Here is an 18,232-nt window from a genome sequence, read left to right on the forward strand (position 1 = left end):
AGATTTGATTATACCAATAGAAAACAGGCCTCCTAAGGAAAACAGATACCTTAAAATGCCATAGAATTGTTACTGGATTATTGCTGCTATAATTAAAAAAGAAACATTTAAAAAATATATTGCCATTTACTATCAATATTTCCAGTGTGCCTTGGAAACTCCAGACGGAAAGCTGTGTGTATGTGTGTGTGCACACATGTGGGGGGGAGTATGTGCACCTGTATGCGTGTGCAGGTGTGTGGGTATGTGCTTTACAGGGTCTCAGAACTTGGAGAGACTGAGGAGGGGGGAGATGAAGAAGGAACTTCTCTCTGTAGCTCTCCCCACTTCCATTAGGCTGAATTTATTGTTTCATCTACGGGCAGGCAAACCACTAATATAATCCCTGCACTTACCGTAATGACCTTATCTGACTCTCCCAGTAGGCTGAGCTCCCTGAAAGCAGGAGTGGGAGGGTGGTGGTTTCTGGATGCCCAGGCCTGGGACGTGGCTTTGGCTCAAAGATGAATTGAAAGGTAACATTCTCCTTTTTTGTTATGTTAAGGAACAGCGCTTCAAATGAGGGCAGCGCATGTGTAGATAAGCAAAGAGGCCAAGCAGTCTGCGTGGGGAGACATTAGGGAGCAGTGGGGACTATGGCAAACTGGAAACACACACTCCCTGTACAGGGGAGCTGCTCTTCAGCTCCAGCCAATTGTTGCATGAGGGATGCAAAGCCATGGAGCCAGACTTTCTTCTTTCCCCAGAGATGCCAGATATGCAGACTTTAATGTAATATCCACCAATTTTTTTGCTGTTGTTGGTTCAAATCTTTAAAAACATCACACAGGCCAAAGAAACACATCTGCTGGCCAGACTTGTCCCAAGGGCCATAAGCCTGTGACTCCCGTCTTGCACTCCCCTTAGTGCTAACCAAGCCCAGTGCTGGTGTGCAGCGCTCATCCCGGCTGCTCACTCCCTCGGGCTCAGGGACCAAGGTGGGCGCTGTCACCAGTCCCCGGAGCTGGGAGGGCCCAGGTCTCACCTTTCCCGGATGAACTCTGACATTTCCTTCTGCATTTGTTTGCCCTTCAGCTGTTTCTGAAGCAGCAGTTCAAACCCAGCCATGGTTCCGTTGCCTTGGGGGTCCTTCTTATCAGCCTAGGAAGGAAAGAGAAGCAGCAGCATTTAGGTGACATCAGCGTCTGGAGCCAGAAGGAATGGAGCGCAGGGAAGATAGACCCCAGAAGGGACCCCGATGTGACTGGCAACCCTGTCCTCGGCCCCAGAGGGAGGACAAGGGCAGGAGTATCGGCTGCCCCAACTCGCGCCTCTCCTGGCGCTCCTGCCCCCACGTGCTCTCTGATGCTTAAGCCCTGATCGCTGCCGCCACCCCACATCCGTGCCCCTCACCCCCCAACCTGGGAAAGAAGAGGAGGAAGGGTATGTGGCCAACAGCACAGGCACCAGGCACCAGGCAGCTGCTGGGGCTGGCTGGACCCTCTGCGGAGTCTTGGCATCTTGACTAAGCTGGGAGACAGTGTGTAACCTCAGGGGCAGGTACCCCCAGCCCTGAGCCACGCCATCCTCTCTTGCACTGGCTGGGCAGTGACATCCTCCAACGCACATGCATAAAAGATCGTAGCGACTTCTGGGGAGAAGCTGGATTGAAGGGCAGCCGCAGTGGGAAAGGGCCTTCTTCCAGGCTTGACATCCCAGCCGGGGAATCCCAGGCAAGTTCCCTCACTTTAAATCTGAGCTGCTCATTCCATGGAACTGGGGAAATAATGGCAACCACCTCACGTGGTCATCTCAGGACAAATGACACATGGAAACAGCTTAGCCTAGTGTTCAGCAAATACCAAGTCTTCAGTGGATGGTATTTAAATTACTTTTAAAGAAACGTCAGGATTCGGGGAAGATGGCCAAGTCAATGAAATGGGAATTTAGTACCCAATTCATTCTGCAAGCAAATATTAAAATTTCAAAATTAAATGCTTTTTGTTTTGTTTCACGTGACCCTCCTCAAAGACGCCTGAATCTCTCTCTCCTGCTCTCCCTCGGCCCTCCCTGCCTCCCTGGTACCCCCAGCATGGCCTTCCCTGCCACACAAGCATCCAGCATCTGTTCCCACAGCTACGGCTGCAGATCAACCCTCAGAGCCTTCCTGGACCCTGGCGGGCGCCACGCCTAAAGCTGTCCCTCCTCCAAGGCAGCCTTTCCCACCAGGAATCCAGAGTCAAATGCTTTGATACTTAAAGGGAGGAGTTAAAAACAGGTCAAAATAGGGCTTCCCTGGTGGTGTAGTGGTTAAAAATCCGCCTGCCAATGCAGGGGACACGGGTTAGAGCCCTGGTCCGGGAAGATCCCACATGCCGTGGAGCAACTAAGGCCGTGCGCCGCAACTGCTGAGCCTGCGCTCTAGAGCCCGTGAGCCACAACTACTGAGCCCGCGTGCTACAACTACTGAAGCCCGCACGCCTAGAGCCCATGCTTCGCAACAAGAGAAGCCACAGCAATGAGAAGCCCGCGCACTGCAATGAAGACCCAATGCAGCCAAAAATAAATAAATTAATTTAAAAAACAACAAAAGAACAACAACAAAAAAATAGGTCCTTTGCCACCACAGAGAGGAGCATCAGTGAGAACCCTGTCCCAGGATCTGGAAAGACCTGGGCTGTCTCTCAGCTCAGCCACTGGGCAAAGCGGTCAGGTCCTTCCAATTCTAGGCTGCGTCTCCCACCACTCGCCCTAAAATAAGAATGGATTGCACCTCTAACATGCCGTTAGAACAGTTGTTTTACGAGAGGGGAAAAGAAAAGGGCTGGTGATGCCTGGAGAACGCCACTTACCTCCCCACTCCCTCCCAATGCAGGATCCTTTCCTCAGCTGCCCTGACCCAGGGCCCTCTGAGCCACACTGTAATACCTCTCTTGACAGGGAGATCATCACCACACGGGGTAACACCATGTCACAAGGGGGCTGCTCTAGCCATTGGAAAGTTACTCCAAGTACATTTAAGACGTGTGCCCTCCATTGTATGAGTGCTACGTCTTGATGAAAAAGCCAAAGAAAAATTATTTGAAATACTGAGCCCCAATCTGCCTCCCTGAGAGGATGTATATGCTGAGTGATTTGTCCACACTGTGAAAACCAGCCCGAGGAAGTGGGCTTTAATAACCGTGTCAGCAGAAAAATTTCTATGAGAGGAAAAGGCCTTGATGGTCCGAGAGATAAAACCCTGGGGTAAGTATCAGAGTCCCAGGAGGGCTTGAATCAAGATGGGACCTGGATGACGCTGACCTGCAGCAGGACGACCCCTCCCCCGGCCCCCCACCATCCCCCGCCATCCGCCACCCGCTGACCTCCAGCTCCCAGGGTGCCCATTCCCGGGGCTTGAGCTGGTCTCCCCCGCATGCTCTGTTTCCTGCTCCCCTCTTTATGGGGGACGTCTCTCCTGCACCCACCCCCCTTAAGGACGATGTCTCCAACCTAGCTCTTCCCCTCCACCTCCACAGCTGCCATCATCCCTCCTGGCCTCCCACAGGTTCACGGGCACTTCTGCCTGTTTACAGCCCTCCCTGCACGACACGGGCAAATCAGATCACATCCGATTCCTGCTTAAACCCTCCACCACCTTCCTGCTGCAAACAGAATAAAACCCAGCATACTTATGGAGCCTGCGAGGTCTTGTACACTCGGATTCCCCGCTCACCCTCGCCCCTGGGCTCACCCCCGCCCCCGAGGTGTGTCTGCCGCCAAAGCCAGAGCCCTTTCTACAATATTTGCTGCCTCTGCACATATCTCAGAAGATCTGGAAGAAACACAGCAATAGGAATCTTTGGCTACCTTCTGAAGGGCAAGAGATTTGGTAGAAAGACAAAAGCATTTTTGTCTAGTACTTGGTTAGCAAATCTAAAAAAGGGTAGATAATCCATTCTGACTGGTGGTTAAAAAAAAAGTTTTGATTTTTTAAATTTCTGGCTCCTTGGGGCCTCTGCCAAAGTTTACTTTTTTTAGGTGTACAATTCACTGGTTTTTAATATATACACAGGTCGTACAACGATCACCGCTGTCTGATTCCAGAATGGGGTGATTTCATTTTAAAAGCCATTGTGAACTTTAAAATGTAAATGTCCAGGAGTACTCCCAGAGTTTCTGAGTAGGACTCTGCATCTGTCAAAAGATATTTCTTTAATTTTGGAGAAATACACACAAAATTTACCATCTTAACCATTTTTAAGTGCACAGTTCGGTGGCATTAAGGACATTTGCACTGTTGTGCAAACATCACCACCATCCCCCTCCAGAACTTTCTCATCTTGCAAAACTGAAACTCCGTACCCATGGAACAATACGCAAAAGCTCTGGAACCACAGAATTATTCAAACTGGAGCTCCCTACAGATTGTGCCTAACCTCCTTGTGACTTTGACGGAAACACGGAGGCTGTCCAGGAGGAGAAGCACTGTCCAAGGTCACCTACAAGAGTGACAGAGCAGGTCTGGAGCCCAGGGTGGAGTTGATTCTGGTCTCCTGCTACCACTGAGCGGCAAGGGGACCCTCCAGCTTACCTGCATTCTGCCTGGAGTTTCCATATTGCCCTGTGGACTTTCTGAGATTTATGGAATGATCTAGACTCCAAGTGGGACTTAAGTTTCCAGCCTCCAGTGCTCAATCGACTGCCAGCCCGTTAGGTTTCATCTGGAGAGGTTGCTCTGCTTTGAGCTCAAGCCACCGGCCCCCTCCCGGGTGTCCACTCCTGGTCCCCGGGGCCGCAGTGCGGGGGACGCCGAGGCACCACTTACCCAGAAATAGTCACAGTAGCTCCATTCGGTTGGTTTGAGCAGCTGCTGCTCCGGCATCGTGTCTGGGTGAGGAAATGTCACGCAGTTTATCTGGAGAACACAGAACAGGAAAGAACATGGCTTGGCTGGAGGGCTGGGAGAAGCTGGAGAGGCTTTGGTCCTAGGACACGGCACTGAAGAGGTCCCCCTACAGGGCTAGCTTGATAGAGAACATGCACTGGGGTCCTGGGATGCTCTGGCAGTCGGCCTTTCAAATGAGGGGCAACTGGCACTCACCCCCACCCCAGAGGGGCTGAAATCAGTCCAAACTGTCTAGAGAGCAGTGCAACAGAAGCTAGCAACACTGCAAATGTCCACAGCCTTCCACCCAGAGGCTGCACTTGTAAGATTCTATCCTACAGATACCTACACCTGGGTGCAGTGACATACGTACACGGTTTTCACCACGGCTCGGTTTGCAGTAGCAAAAGGCTGGAACCCAACTCCACTGTCCATCAAGTGGGAGAACGGTTAAAAAGTATGAGACAGACACGTATGGGCGTCATATCCATGGTGAAAGACATGGCAAGAACGTTCTTCTGTACTGATAAGGAAGGTGTGGCAGGATACAGTGTTAAGTGGGTGGGTGGCAGGGAGAAAAGGTAGAATAGTATTTACTGTTTGCTATCTTAGTGTAAAAAATTTCTTTCAATTAAAAGGAAAAAAAAAAAAAGGAGGGGACTTTCCTGGTGGCGCAGTGGTTTAGAATCCACCTGCCAATGCAGGGGACGCGAGTTCGAGCCCTGGTCCGGGAAGATCCCACATGCCGCAGAGCAACTAAGCCCGTGCGCCACAACTACTGAACCTGCGCTCTAGAGCCCACGAGCCACAACTACTGAAGCCCGCGCACCTAGAGTCTGCGCTACGCAACAAGAGAAGCCACCGCAATGAGAAGCCCGCGCACCGCAACGAAGAGTAGCCCCCGTTGGACACAACTAGAGAAAGCCCGCGCTCAGCAACGAAGACCCAACGCAGCCAAAAATAAAAAATAAAAATAAGTAAATAAATCTTTAAAAAAATAAATAAAATTTTAAAAAAAGAGGAGGAAGGAATAGATACCCGTTTGGTATATTTCTGGAAACTGATAACATCATTTGCTTCCAGGGAAAGGAATGAAGTGGCTGAGCATCCTGGGTGAGAAGTTACCTTGTGAATTTTACCTCATGATGCATATTCTATGAACAAAGAGAGTTTAAATGATAATGCAGGGTGCGTGCCTGGGGCTGGCTGGCCCTGGCCCAGGAGAGAGCAGCACAGAGATTCCTGGGCTCTGCCTCCGACTTTTCTGCCTGAGCACGATCGCGGTGCCCCTGGCTTTGCCTGGTAGGCAGAAGTGGCTTCGCCGCTGACCCTGCTGACATTGCTTCAAGCCCCAGATGCGCTCCTAGAGAGGCCGCTAATTTGTTCCGGGAGCCGCAAGGCCTCGGGAAGGCAAGGCCTGAGCCCTGGCAGTCTTTAACCCTCGTCACAGCCCCAGCATCTGCCGAAGTGGGAGCCATCAGACGTTCAAGGCGAGAACAGTGCAGAAAACCCCCGAGGTTCTGAATACAAGCCACAGACTCCAGTGCCAGGCAGCCACGCAAAGAAGTGAGGGACCGCACATCATGGAAACTGAAGCTTGGGTTGGTGGGGGGACCAGCCTCCACTCTGGGAAGGGGGGTGGTGTCTGCGAATGTCTGACTAGGGGGCAGATTCCTCTCAGCTCCCGCCAACTGCTGCCAAGCCAGAGTGAGGAGTCCAGGGCTGTCAGCTTACGCGATGACACGAGAGTAGTGGCGGATCCGGAGTTTTACGTGAAGTGTCTCAACGCTTAAATGTTAGCAATTCATTCACGGTTAATAATAATAACAACAACAACGACACCTTGTAAGCCAGAGCAACCCTCTGCCAGCCGAGTCAGGCCCGTGGGCCCCCAGCCATGGCCTCTGGTTCAGGTGCCTGGGGGCGGCTAGAAGTAAATCCAGGCCCCGCCAGCTCCCGGGGGCAGAGGCCTCGCTTGCACCCCTGGGGGGAGAACACAGGAGAAATCCCAGCCAAGGGAAGGTCCCCCTCCTCCCAGATACTGGCATCTGGCCGGCGTAAGGGCGGGGATTCCCGCTCTGGAGGGAAGCATGACGACACAGGAGGAAGGATCAGGGCCAGGAATGACCCCGAGAGCCCTGGAGACAGGGAGCATGGAATTCCACCAAGGTCAAGGTAGAGGCCCACGGAACCCCTGGGATGAGAAGTTTTCTCCCAATGCCCATGCCCCACCCCCCAGCCACCCGAGGTATCACTGGCCTGCAGGAGTCTGCTTGGCGGGTGGCCAGCCTCTGAATGCCCAGCTTGGGCAATGGTGTCCCCAAACCCTCTTTTTTGGGCTGACACCCCCAAGTTTGTCCAGAGATGAGCCTCCTTCTGGAAACCAGAGCTGAATTCCACAGTTTCACATACTCCTTATTTCACGTTCCAGCTATTCTTGCCTCAACAAACAATGATGACCACAGCCTATCTTTATTTTGTTTGATAATGTAATCCATGAAAACTTCAAGCAAATTCAATGACAAATTAACTGTAACATTACACTGGGCATTAAGCATCGTGGAAGCAGGTACTCAGAAGTGGATACAAAGGTCTTCTAGAGCGCCTTGTCCGGGGTCTAGGAGACAGCGGAGGTGCGTACCACAAGTGGCCCTATAACAACCACTGAAGGTGAAAGCTAGCAGGGCTGCGGGAGGACAAGGCTTCATCCCTCTTGGGGCTTCTGCCACTCTCTGAGGACACCAGCCCTTGGATGGACTGGCCAGTGGCCCCAGGGTGGCCGTCTCCGTCCCTGTCAACTCTGGTTTTGGGATTTCGCAGCCCCAGCAATCCCATAGGAATTTCCTTGAATCCTGGCAGAGCCCTGCACACCCCCTGGTGGGCATCTCGAGAACTGCACCTCACCGGCCCCATGGTGGGAGGCATCCTGGGAGAATTTCTGCAAAAGCTTGGCATGCATCCTCACTTCATCCTTCCGGCAACCCCACGAGCTGGGTCACACTGGCCTCATTTGATTAACTGAGGATCACAGAAGTATCTGCATCTAGTCTGGGCTGACGGCTCGAGCCCTCACCCACGATGCTGTGCCATGGAACACGTGCTCGGTCTGTGCAAACGTTTGTTGAACGGCTGCTTGGTGCCACGCAGTAGGCTAGATCTTCCCAGCACTTGGCACAGGTGCATTTGTATTTCTCGTGACTGCTTATTCAGCATCTCTCTTCCTTCGCGAGACAGTCTGTCCCAGGAGGGGAGGAAGCCCACCTCCTCCCCGCTGTGTCCCTAGTACCTGGCCCAGCACAGCCATGTGATGGGAGCTGTAAATGTTTGTTGGTACAATGAATGGAGGCTAGAGACAGAAGGTGTAGTCTCTGCCCTTGACGGCTTTACAGCCTGATGAAGACGGCAAACAAGTAAATATGTAATTGCAGTTCTCTGTGTATAATGGTGGAGCCAGGGTCAGATAGCCAGGCAATCTACGTCACACTTAATCTATGTCATGCTACCTTCTAACACACTTAGGCGTAGCCATGCCACGTCCCCACCCAAGGCAGGGGCTCAGGTAGGAAGGGGTGCTGGACGGGGAGGAGACGGGGGAATGCCTCCACTATGCACTGTTTGGGGGAAGTTCCAGGAGCCCCTCCCACTCTCGCTCCCAAGATCACCATCCTCAACCAACAGCGTCTTCGCTCTGGCACCAACTCTGCTCTCTGCAGCCCTCAGTAAATGGAGTAACACCCGCTCTGTCCCTGACGGCCAGGGGGCCCCCTGAGCAGCAGAGGTTCTGCCAGGGCCGGCCTGCATGGGGGCAGCCAGAACCACAAGAGCTGCCCTCAGAGACTCTCTTGGGGGGGCTACAGCCACCACTCAGGCACCTGGCCATGGCACAAGGGCCGCTGAACACAAGTGTGACCCACCCAAGGGGGCTGACATGGGGAGGCCCGGAGCAAGCCCCGGCCCCAGCCCAGCACGGAGGCCTCCCTGGAGGCAGAGGCCGCAGCTATGTGCCCTCCTCTCTGACAGCCGCCTGCAACACAGAAGAGAAGGTGGTTTCACAACCAAGCAGGCCCTGAATTTCCTCCTGGTGGGAGAGGCTACTCTGGGAGGGGGTGACAGAGGCAAAAGCCAGAGTTGGGACCTGTGGAAGCAGAACAGAAATGCCCTCAAGCACTCACATCCAGTGTCCAAGCTCCCACCCGGGGCCCCAGACGGGCCATGCCGGGAAGCTCAGACTGAAGACTAGAGGAGTCCCCAGACTCTTCTTTCTAGGACAGGAGTGTGGCTAGGTGGCTTTGCTGTCATCTTTTCTGGAATCCTCCAGATTCTGACGCATCATATTGGTGCCGAGGCTGTGAACTGCCATTAGCGCCCGTCACTTCCAATCAAGCAAGCAGCCCACTCGCTGCCAGCCCTGCCCGGGGCCCCACTGCTGTCAAGTAGCCCACGTGTCAGACTCTTCAAAACTTGTTCCAGGCCCGGGTCCGGGAGCCGGAGCGTCGGAATCAAGCTCGGTCCTTGCTTCTCGGCCACACTGTGAGCCAGACTCAGACGCCGCCTGCAAATCTCTGCTGCCTGGGTCAGACCATGTAAGAGGATGTTCACCCTATCCCCGCACACCGGGGCGAGGGAAGCTGGGGCCCCAGCCTCCCCCCACCGCTCCCGCCAGCATCTCCTCCCAGGGAAGCCACGAGCTCTGCAGGATCAGGACTCAGAGGAAGGGGCCGCAGCGGTAGAGTGACTGCCCCGTGGAGGGGAAAGAGCCACGGTACAGAGCTCTTCAGCCCCACTGGTCGGCCGGCCGGCGAGGATGCCCGCCTCCAGCCTGGAGATGAGGAGGGCCACATGGGCTGGCAGTCAGCAGACCCAGGTTCAAGTCCGGGGCTCTGCTCCTCATCCACTCTGTGCCCCTTCTCAGTTTTCCCAGCAAAAAGTCCCCAAGGCTTGAGTGCTTATTTAAGACCTCTGGGGTGCGGGGGGTGTTGGTTATAACGCAAACTTTCCAGCCTCGCCCCAGAGTGACCAACAGAGGAATCTGCATTTTAAACAAGTATCCCCAAGGCTTCAGATGAGAAGCACTGATGAAGGGCGGCGGGAAGGAGGAGGGAAGGCAGTGAGGCAGGGATGGAGGAGGTGTGTTGCCAGGAGACCCAGGGCCACGCCCAGGCTGACAAAGCCCCAAGCTCTGGCCGAAAGGCAGACCAGAGCAGTGACCCGGGCCGCACCCCGTGAGCTGGGCACCATCACCCACGGGAGGCCTAACACTCTGCTTTTCACTTTTCATTTCTCTTATTCACGTTCCTTCTACAATGCTAATGTATCCCCTCTCTTGCAGTTTCTTCTCCCTCTTTCTCCATCTTTCAGGGAACTTTGGGAGCTCCTGCTTTGCCCCTTTTTGTGAACGTGAGGACCGTGCTCTCAGGACGTCTGCCCCGGGGGCCTGTCCACGCCCTCCCCATCAGCTCCAGCAACAAGGAAGCTGCTGCTGGCCCGGGGTTGAGCCGCCTGGTCCCACCCTCGGGAGGCCACTTGCACCTGGGGCGTTGCTGGTGGGTAAGAGCACAGGTCTCAAGCCCTGATGCTTTCCAGCTGTGTGACCTCGGCGAGGTCCTGCTCTGTGCCAGGTCCTGCTCTGTGCCTCAGTTTCCTCACCTATAAACAGGGTGATGAGGAGACTGGTGTGAATTGAGCACCTACTGTGTGCCAGGCCGTTGTACGTGCTTTCCACACCATCCCTAGGGCGCACATGCCCATCATCTCCCCATTGTACAGATGTGGACGCTGAGACCCAGAGAGGCCGGGTCGCTGCCCAGCTGGTGGGTGCTGTGCTGACGCCCTGGCTTCAGAGCCCGAGATCCCAGTCCCCACACTACCCTGGTCCAATCACCTGCCCTCCCGCAGTGAGCGGAGAACGAATTGGGTGCTCAGAACCCTACTGGTGCCTAATAAATGTACACACAGGGGCAGCAATTATGACTGTTGCCATTGTTTGCCTACCGCTTTTTCCTCCCCAGATCCTTCAAAGCAGGATCTGCAGCCTGCATGAGCCGGGGCAGGGGACCCCTTCTTGCTTCCATCTCCGTAGGGGGGGGCAGCATGGAGAGAACTGTGTGACAGAGCCTGAGGGAGCCTTTCTCCGGCCGCAGAGCTGCTGCACTTGGGTGGAAACCACACACCTAGGACCACACGTCTCCCAGCTCCAAGTTCTTAGCTGAGTAGATGGACAAGTTGTTTCTCTACTTGGAGGAGGGAGAGACGTCCAGCGCTCGCCTTCCCCGAGCGCAGGGCTGAGGTGGAGCCGGAGGCGGGGTGGCGTGGGGACTCGGCGGGCTTTTGGAAGAGCCCTGGGAGGCTGTCTGGCCGCTCTGGGCAGAGGCTGCCTGCTTCCCCATCAGGAACTCCCAGGAACTCTATTCTTAGGGCGCTTTCTCTTCCTTTTAACTTTGATGTCTTCCAGAAGTTACCCTGCACAAAAGCCACCCTGCCGTGGCTGTAATTTACACGTCATGTCACTTGCGCAGAGCACAGTACGCCCCCTCCAACCCACTCCTGCACGCGTACCTTCCCCTGCCTGCCCTGCAAAAATGGCTTCTGCACCGTTCCAACCACAGTCCTTCCACTTGTTTGCCCCAAGAGAAAAAGTGAAACAAGACATCAACAGAAGAAGGGCCGGGGGGAGGCAAGGGGGGAACCCTCGGCAACATCCGAGCTTTGGAACTTCCCATGTACCAGGGCATCGCTTCCATTCAGCGGTCCGCATTGCCATGGCAACAGCCGAGCCATGGACCAGAGACAGCCCCAGCTTGCCACCCAACAAGCGCGCGCTCTGCGGGAGCCGCTTACCGTGATGGTGTTCTCCTTGCTCTGCTTTTTGCCTGGTGACGAGGATCCCAGGTTCTGGGGAGAGACACAAGAAACATCGTCAAAGCTGTTCTCCATATTGGACATCCTCTTTCATTCGGGTTCCCTGAAGGTGGAGGGATTGGTTAAAAGCCTCGGGCCAGGGAAGTTTGGGGATGCTCCAGCTGCCGTTAACCCCCAAGTCCATATTCTGGGAGAGGGCAGGCAGAAGCCTCCCGCGCCCTGGCTTGAAGACGAACTGGAGGAAGCCTCCAGCACGGGCTCTGAGAAAACTGCTCCAAAGCAGGTCTGCCTCCTCTTCTCCCCGTCGGTGGCTGGGGGAGCTAACCCCTCAGCTGCCCTCTGCTGGTAAGTGGTTCTGCACGCCGCTTGCTGCCTTAACCTGCAGAACCCACCCGGGGAGCAGAGAGTTAAGGCCACCACCTCCTCGCACTAAGGATTCAGAACACGACATCTTATTCCAAATCCCCCAGGTCCGACATATCACACCCCAGCTACGTGCAGTGTGTCCTGGGGTGCTTGGCCACATCCGTGACATGTCACCTTCCCAACCCCGAGAGCAGGGAGGCTGTGTTTCGGCTTCCATTCGGACTTTGGATTGCCTTTTTATGTCTTCCCTTTGCCAGCAAGAAAACCATCGTCCCGAGGACCACCAAGCCCACAGGACCTCAGCAGCTTGCCCCAGACCTAGAATGGTCCTGGAATGGAAAATAAGGATTGCCAGCTGAAAACACCACATTGGTCCTAAGAGCCTATGACCCTAAAGGGGAGGGTCAATTCTGGGTCTTTGCCGTTCCATCAGCAGTTCCATCAGGGACTCCACAGGGTCCCCGAGCAGGACACAGGAGGCCCACTCCGGTCCTGAGCCACATGGCGAGCTGGGAAGCAGGCTCGCCCCTAAGGCACTGCAGTGGCATCGCATGTGTGTCCTGGGACTCGTGGCCTTATTCTGTCTCTAGTGGGAGGGAAGGAAGTGGCTGCTAGGACTTTACGGAGAAAGGCCCAGAAGAAGCACGAAGAGGCTTCTCCAGCAAGCCTCAGGGAACCAGCAGCCCCCATCCCCAGGCCAGCACAGCTCTGGACCACCCAGCAGGATGACTGTTTTGGGGGTGGGGGGTGGTCAGCCCCTGCCTCAGGAACCCAACTGCACATCAGGCAAAATAAGAAGCTTGATGGAGTTCCTGCCCATGGTCCCCTCATTCCCTGCCTCCCCCCGCAAAACCACCCTCAGTCCCTCGCTCCCATCGAGACCTACTTTGGCAGGTAAGTAAAGTCAGCTAATGAAAACTGACATCCCTGGACTGTCCAGCTAAAAGGGACCTTTATGTGTCATCATTTCACAGACAAGAAGATGAACTCGCTAGCCTTGACATCCTGCCAAGTTAACTTGAGCCTCAGTTTCACCATCTGTCACCAATGGTCCTCAGGCTCTGGAGTGCATCAGAATTAGTTCCCCCCCATCGGGTGCCCCTGCCCACCTCCCAGAACTGCTGATCCAGCAGGTCTCCGGGGGCCAGGGTCTTTAAGGCAGAGTCTGGGGGCCTCCATGGAGGATGTCTGTTCCGTCGTTTCGTTGAGGCCCCCCTAACTACAGCACCTCTGTTAGCAGACGCAACAGGTTCTGGGGCAACGTCACGTTGTGACCAACTATAGCTTACTCAGACGTGTTAAATGCATCAACTCATCCAGCTTGCCCACCCTGGACCCTCCCAAACTATCAATTCTGCCCGGGGCACTTGCCAAGATTGGGCTTTCTGCGAGGAAGGCAGACTGAGGCTGCACGGCAGGGGCCCAGGTACCAGTCTCCAAGAAGAACAGACAGGTGCTGGGCTCTTCCTACAGGTTCGTCCATGCAAATACACACCCAGGATGGGCAAGGGGAACCTTTGGGATGGATTCTTTTTTTTTTTGGCCGCACAGCATGTGGGATCTTAGTTCCCAACCAGGGATCGAACCCATGTTCCCTGCATTGGAAGCGCAGAGTCTTAACCACTGGACCACCAGGGAAGTCCCTGGGATGGATTCTGCAGTTTGCAGGGGTCTCCCTACCACAGACACACATCATCACCACCAGGACCACCACAGTGCTCCCATTACACCCCCCAGGAAGGGCAACCAGTGCTCCGGCAGCCTTGGCAATAGCCTTCCTGTCTCTGTACCAATGCTGCTGCTGATGGGGAGGGGGAGAGGGAGGAGGGGGAGGAGGGGGAGGAGGAGAGGGGGAGGAGGGGAAGGGGGGAGGAGGGGGAGGTGGGGGAGGAGGGGAGGGGGGAAGAGGAGAGGGAGGGGGAGGGGAGGAGGGGGAGGAGGGAGGGGGGAGGGGGAGGGGGAGGAGGGGGGAGGGGAGGAGGGGAGGGGGGAGGGGGAGGAGGGGAGGGGGGAGGGGGAGGGGGGAGGGGAGGAGGGGGAGGGGAACTCCCGGGGGAAGGATACACTGGGAGAGCTCCTGCCCCGAGTGCTGCCCTGTGAGGCGACCATGAGGCAGGCCTTTGACACACGTAATCTCACTGAGTCCTCACAACCCCACCAAGTTACCGGCATCGTCTTCATTTTACAGATGAGGTATTATGTTATGACTTCGCCCTTAGACATACATTCTGAAATATTTACAGTTAAAACAATATGTGAGGAATTTGCTTTAAAAGAATCCAGTGGGAAGTTAGGGAGAGGTGATGGGAGTTTATTTAAAAAAAATTTTTTTTTAAATATATAACCCATTCATTTTATTTATTTTATTTTACTGATTTTTTTTTTCAGTTTTTGGCTGCATTGGGTCTTAGTTGCAGCACGCAGCCTTCTCTCTAGTTGTGGCACGTGGGCTCCAGGGCACGTGAGCTCAGTAGTTGTGGCGCAAGGGATTAACTGCCCCGTGGCATGTGGGATCTCAGTTCCCCGACCAGGGAGCGAACCCACGTCCCCTGCCTTGGAAGGTGGATTCTTTACCACTGGACCACCAGGGAAGTCCTGTGATGGGAGTTTAAATGAAACAAGATTGGCTGAATAATTGAAGTTAAATGATCGGTCCATGGTCCTTTATTATGATAGTCCTTCTACTCTTATAAATGTTTACACATGTCCATAGCAAAAGTTTTTTTTTTTTTTAATTGCCTTTTCCTATGATTCTAGAAGGTTTTTCTCCTCTTTTTAAAATCCCCTCCCCAGCCTGGTTTCCTGGCCTCGCCTGGGCTGCTCTACTGTCACTGTGAGGACCCACTGAGGGTGGCGACAGACGACGCAGTGCCTGGGAGACGGCAGTGTGTCATTCCCAGCCCATTCAGTGAGCCCCTGACTCTGCAATGCCTTCCTGACCCCGTCTCCTTACCCTGTGAAGACTCTGGGGCCCACACCCTCAGCAAGTGGGACCCAGCATGAAACCCCTCAATGGCTCCCAGTGCTGTTAGGACAAAACCCAAGCTCCTCACAGCAGCCTTGAGGACTCGTCCAGCCTCCTCTTGTGCCCTCCCCACACCTGCTAACACAGTAAACCACAGCCCCACTCGGACTCCATGGCTTCTTCGAAATCCTGCCTCTATGCATCCACGTATGCTGTTCCCTCCACCTGGAATGCTGTTCCCCTACCACCACCTCTTCACCAAGCTAAACCCTTGCTCATCTTTCCAGTCTCAGCTTTTCTTAAAGAGCCCATCTCGATGTTTCCACCACCACCTGGTCAGGTCCTCAGAGCACACACTCCCTCCAGGCCCTATCACTGCCAAAATGAAATAAACATTTACCTCTTTCTCCAGTCCCAGCTATTAACTCCATCAAGACAACGGCTACCCGTGCACCACAACTACTGAGCCTGCGTGCTGCAACTACTGAAGCCCGCATGCCTAGAGCCCGTGCTCCGCAACAAGAGAAGCCACCGCCATGAGAAGCCCGTACACCGCAACGAAGAGTAGCCCCCACTCGCCGCAACTAGAGAAAGCCCGCGCGCAGCAACGAAGACCCAAGGCAGCCATAAATAAATAAATAAATAAATTTTAAAAAAAGACAAGGGCTACTACATCTGTCTGACTCAGTGCCCGGCAAAGAAACAGATGCTCAATAGAATATGTGCTATTTACCAAGTAGGGGAGGGGGAGCCCAATTAAGTAAATGAGCTCTCAGAATCTCACCGCCAGTGGGTCCCTTAAGTTTCCAAGCTCGAAGTCCCTTTCCCTTTCCTCTCTCCTGTGTCTAAAGATAGCCTTCCTGGGGGGCAGTTCATGGGAATCTAAAACAGTTCAAAGGTGGGTCACTAAACGGCCTGGGCTCTGGTGGGTGGGTTCCTTGCCCTCCCAGTACCTGCACAAGGAGCAGAGGGGGCTCACGTCACCCTAGCCCCGGGCGGGCAGACAGGCAGGCAGGCAGGCAGGCAGGCAGGCAGACAGGCAGACAGGCAGACAGGCAGACAGGCAGGCAGGCAGGGGACAGGCTCCGAAGTGCTTCTGCCACAGCCAGCAAGAGCATCCTCAGCCTTTGATCCCCCAACCTCCGATCAGGTGGGCCCCGTGCACCCAGCGCCCAGGCAGCCTGCCCCAGAGCTGCAGACGTGCAAACTTCCACTGAGTGGCGCCAGATCACCATCACCTGTGCCTGGCCCTCCAGGTCTCCCAGAACTGGGGGGGCACCACCCCTGGGGTGCTGGGCACCCAGCCATCAGTCCCACCCACGACGGTACAGACACACTCCCGGTTTCCGTGAAGATTGGATAATGCCCCCTACCTGCCCAACATTCTAATTTTCCTGATTAGCTTGCTCAGGGAGGGGGCAGGTAGCAGAAAACGAGCACAACAGGGGTGTGACAAGCTACTTTATCCACCCCCAACCCTGCCTTTCAAAGGGCCATGTGTTTGTTCATTCGTTCATTCATTCATTCACTCGTTCCCTCTTTCTTTCTTTCAATATTATTAGGTGATAATTGTCACTAATTATAGTTGACAGCCTGGGATGGGGTAGTAAATACTATGCAGGCTGAAGTGCGCTATATCTACTCTGGGGACCATCTGTCAGTAGTGCTCTCTGGAAATATCAACCCTTCTTAACCCATTTCTATGACTGGCCTCTGGCGCCTTTGAGGACAGCCAGCTCTGCAGGTTCACGAACGCTTTCACAGCCGGGGAACTAGTGAACGAATGCATACTTGCTCTCTCCATGCACTGCATTGTTTATTCTTGTTACTTTGATGACACCTCCCCCTCTCGATGTTATCATCCAAAAACAAGGCACTGGACTCCACCTGTCCTGAAGCAGTGCCCAGGCCTGGCCTGGCTCTCCAGAGCTGACCTTCCCTGCATCCCCAGTACCTCGCCTCTAACTCCTTGTTTTATAACGCCTTCTATGACAGTAAAATGTATTCATTTTAGGCAACTTAAAAAACACCCAAAAGTCTAAAGAGAATAAAAATCACCTTAGACCAGGGTTGCTCAGCGTCAGCACCAATCATCTTTTCCACCTGGGGAATGCTCTGTGGTGGAGGCTGTCGCGTGCCCTGTGGGATGCTTAGTGACGCCCCCGGCCCCTACTGACTAGATAGCAGTAGCACCCCCTGCCCAGCTGTGACAACCAAAATATCTCCTAACACTGCCCAACGTCCCCTGGTTGAGAACCGGACGGCAACGCCACCAACGTTCGGGTTTATTTTTTCTTCCAGTCAGTTGTCTTCACATATGGGTAGATTTCCTCCCCCCAGATAAGACTGACCATACGTGCAGTTTTGTTCTGCTTTTCGCACTCAACATTATGTCTCAGCATTTTCCGGAGTCACGACATTTTCTTCGGAAGAAGGAGTCTCCACGGCTGCGTGGTCTCACCGGCCGGACGGATGTTCGGTGCCGTCATCCGTTTTACCCATCCCCTGTTGCTGGATAATTAGGTTGGGTCCAAGGCGGCAGGGCTGTACATCGTGCTTGAGTGAACAGCCTCACACATAGATCAGAATCCCTGAGTGTATCCCGAGAACAGATGCAGGAAAGGAAATTCATGGGCCAAAGGCTTATGGCAGCACACTGTCCAACTGGCTTCCCAGGAGCTTATATGTATCAGGATACATTTTGTTTTAAATGGTTAAGAAACAGCTTCACAGTATTTCGGGATGGGGGGAACCAGGTTCCATTAGGGAACGAGAGAAGAATGACGGGGGGTGCGGGGAGGAAGGGGTTGTTTCCATATTCTTGCCCAGGGTAGACCAGCTTTTCTAGTTGCTGGGAAACCACAGCAGAGCTTGGGCTGACGTCTTAAGAAAACACTCCATAGTTAGGTGGCAAATAAGCTTCATTTCAAACGGACTGAAAGAGGCTGTGTTGAGAGGGGGGCTCTGCAGGAAACACATGGAGCCAGGGCTGTGATGTGTGCCAAGAGCAGGGGGTGAAGGGGACACACACGTGCTGGCACGACTAACTGTGCCCGGATCCTCGCCTGTCCTGCCACGGTCCACACCCCCCACCAGCATCACCCAGGGGGCTCATTAGAAACAGGGAACCTCCGGCCCCTCCCCAGACCTCCTGAATCAGAATCTGCATTCTAACACAAGGCCCGGGAGATCTGTCA

The 18,232-nt window shown here is 54.3% G+C and overlaps 1 protein-coding gene across 4 annotated transcripts in view; it reads right to left on the minus strand.

The window, feature by feature from the left end:
- The window catches only part of GAS7 (growth arrest specific 7), a 204,925-nt gene that overhangs the window by 30,680 nt on the left and 156,013 nt on the right, over positions 1–18,232 (minus strand). For all 4 annotated transcript variants that reach the window (XM_082441416.1, XM_082441414.1, XM_082441415.1 and 1 more), the window contains exons 5-7: positions 11,684–11,737; positions 4,787–4,876; positions 1,025–1,140 (exon numbers count right to left, since the gene is read on the minus strand). In XM_082441416.1, coding sequence (XP_082297542.1) covers positions 1,025–1,140; positions 4,787–4,876; positions 11,684–11,737 — 260 coding nt within the window. The remainder of the gene's footprint in view (positions 1–1,024; positions 1,141–4,786; positions 4,877–11,683; positions 11,738–18,232) is intronic.

The sequence above is a fragment of the Balaenoptera physalus genome (assembly GCF_965194825.1).
Source record: "Balaenoptera physalus genome assembly, chromosome: 20".
Lineage (NCBI taxonomy): Eukaryota > Metazoa > Chordata > Mammalia > Artiodactyla > Balaenopteridae > Balaenoptera > Balaenoptera physalus.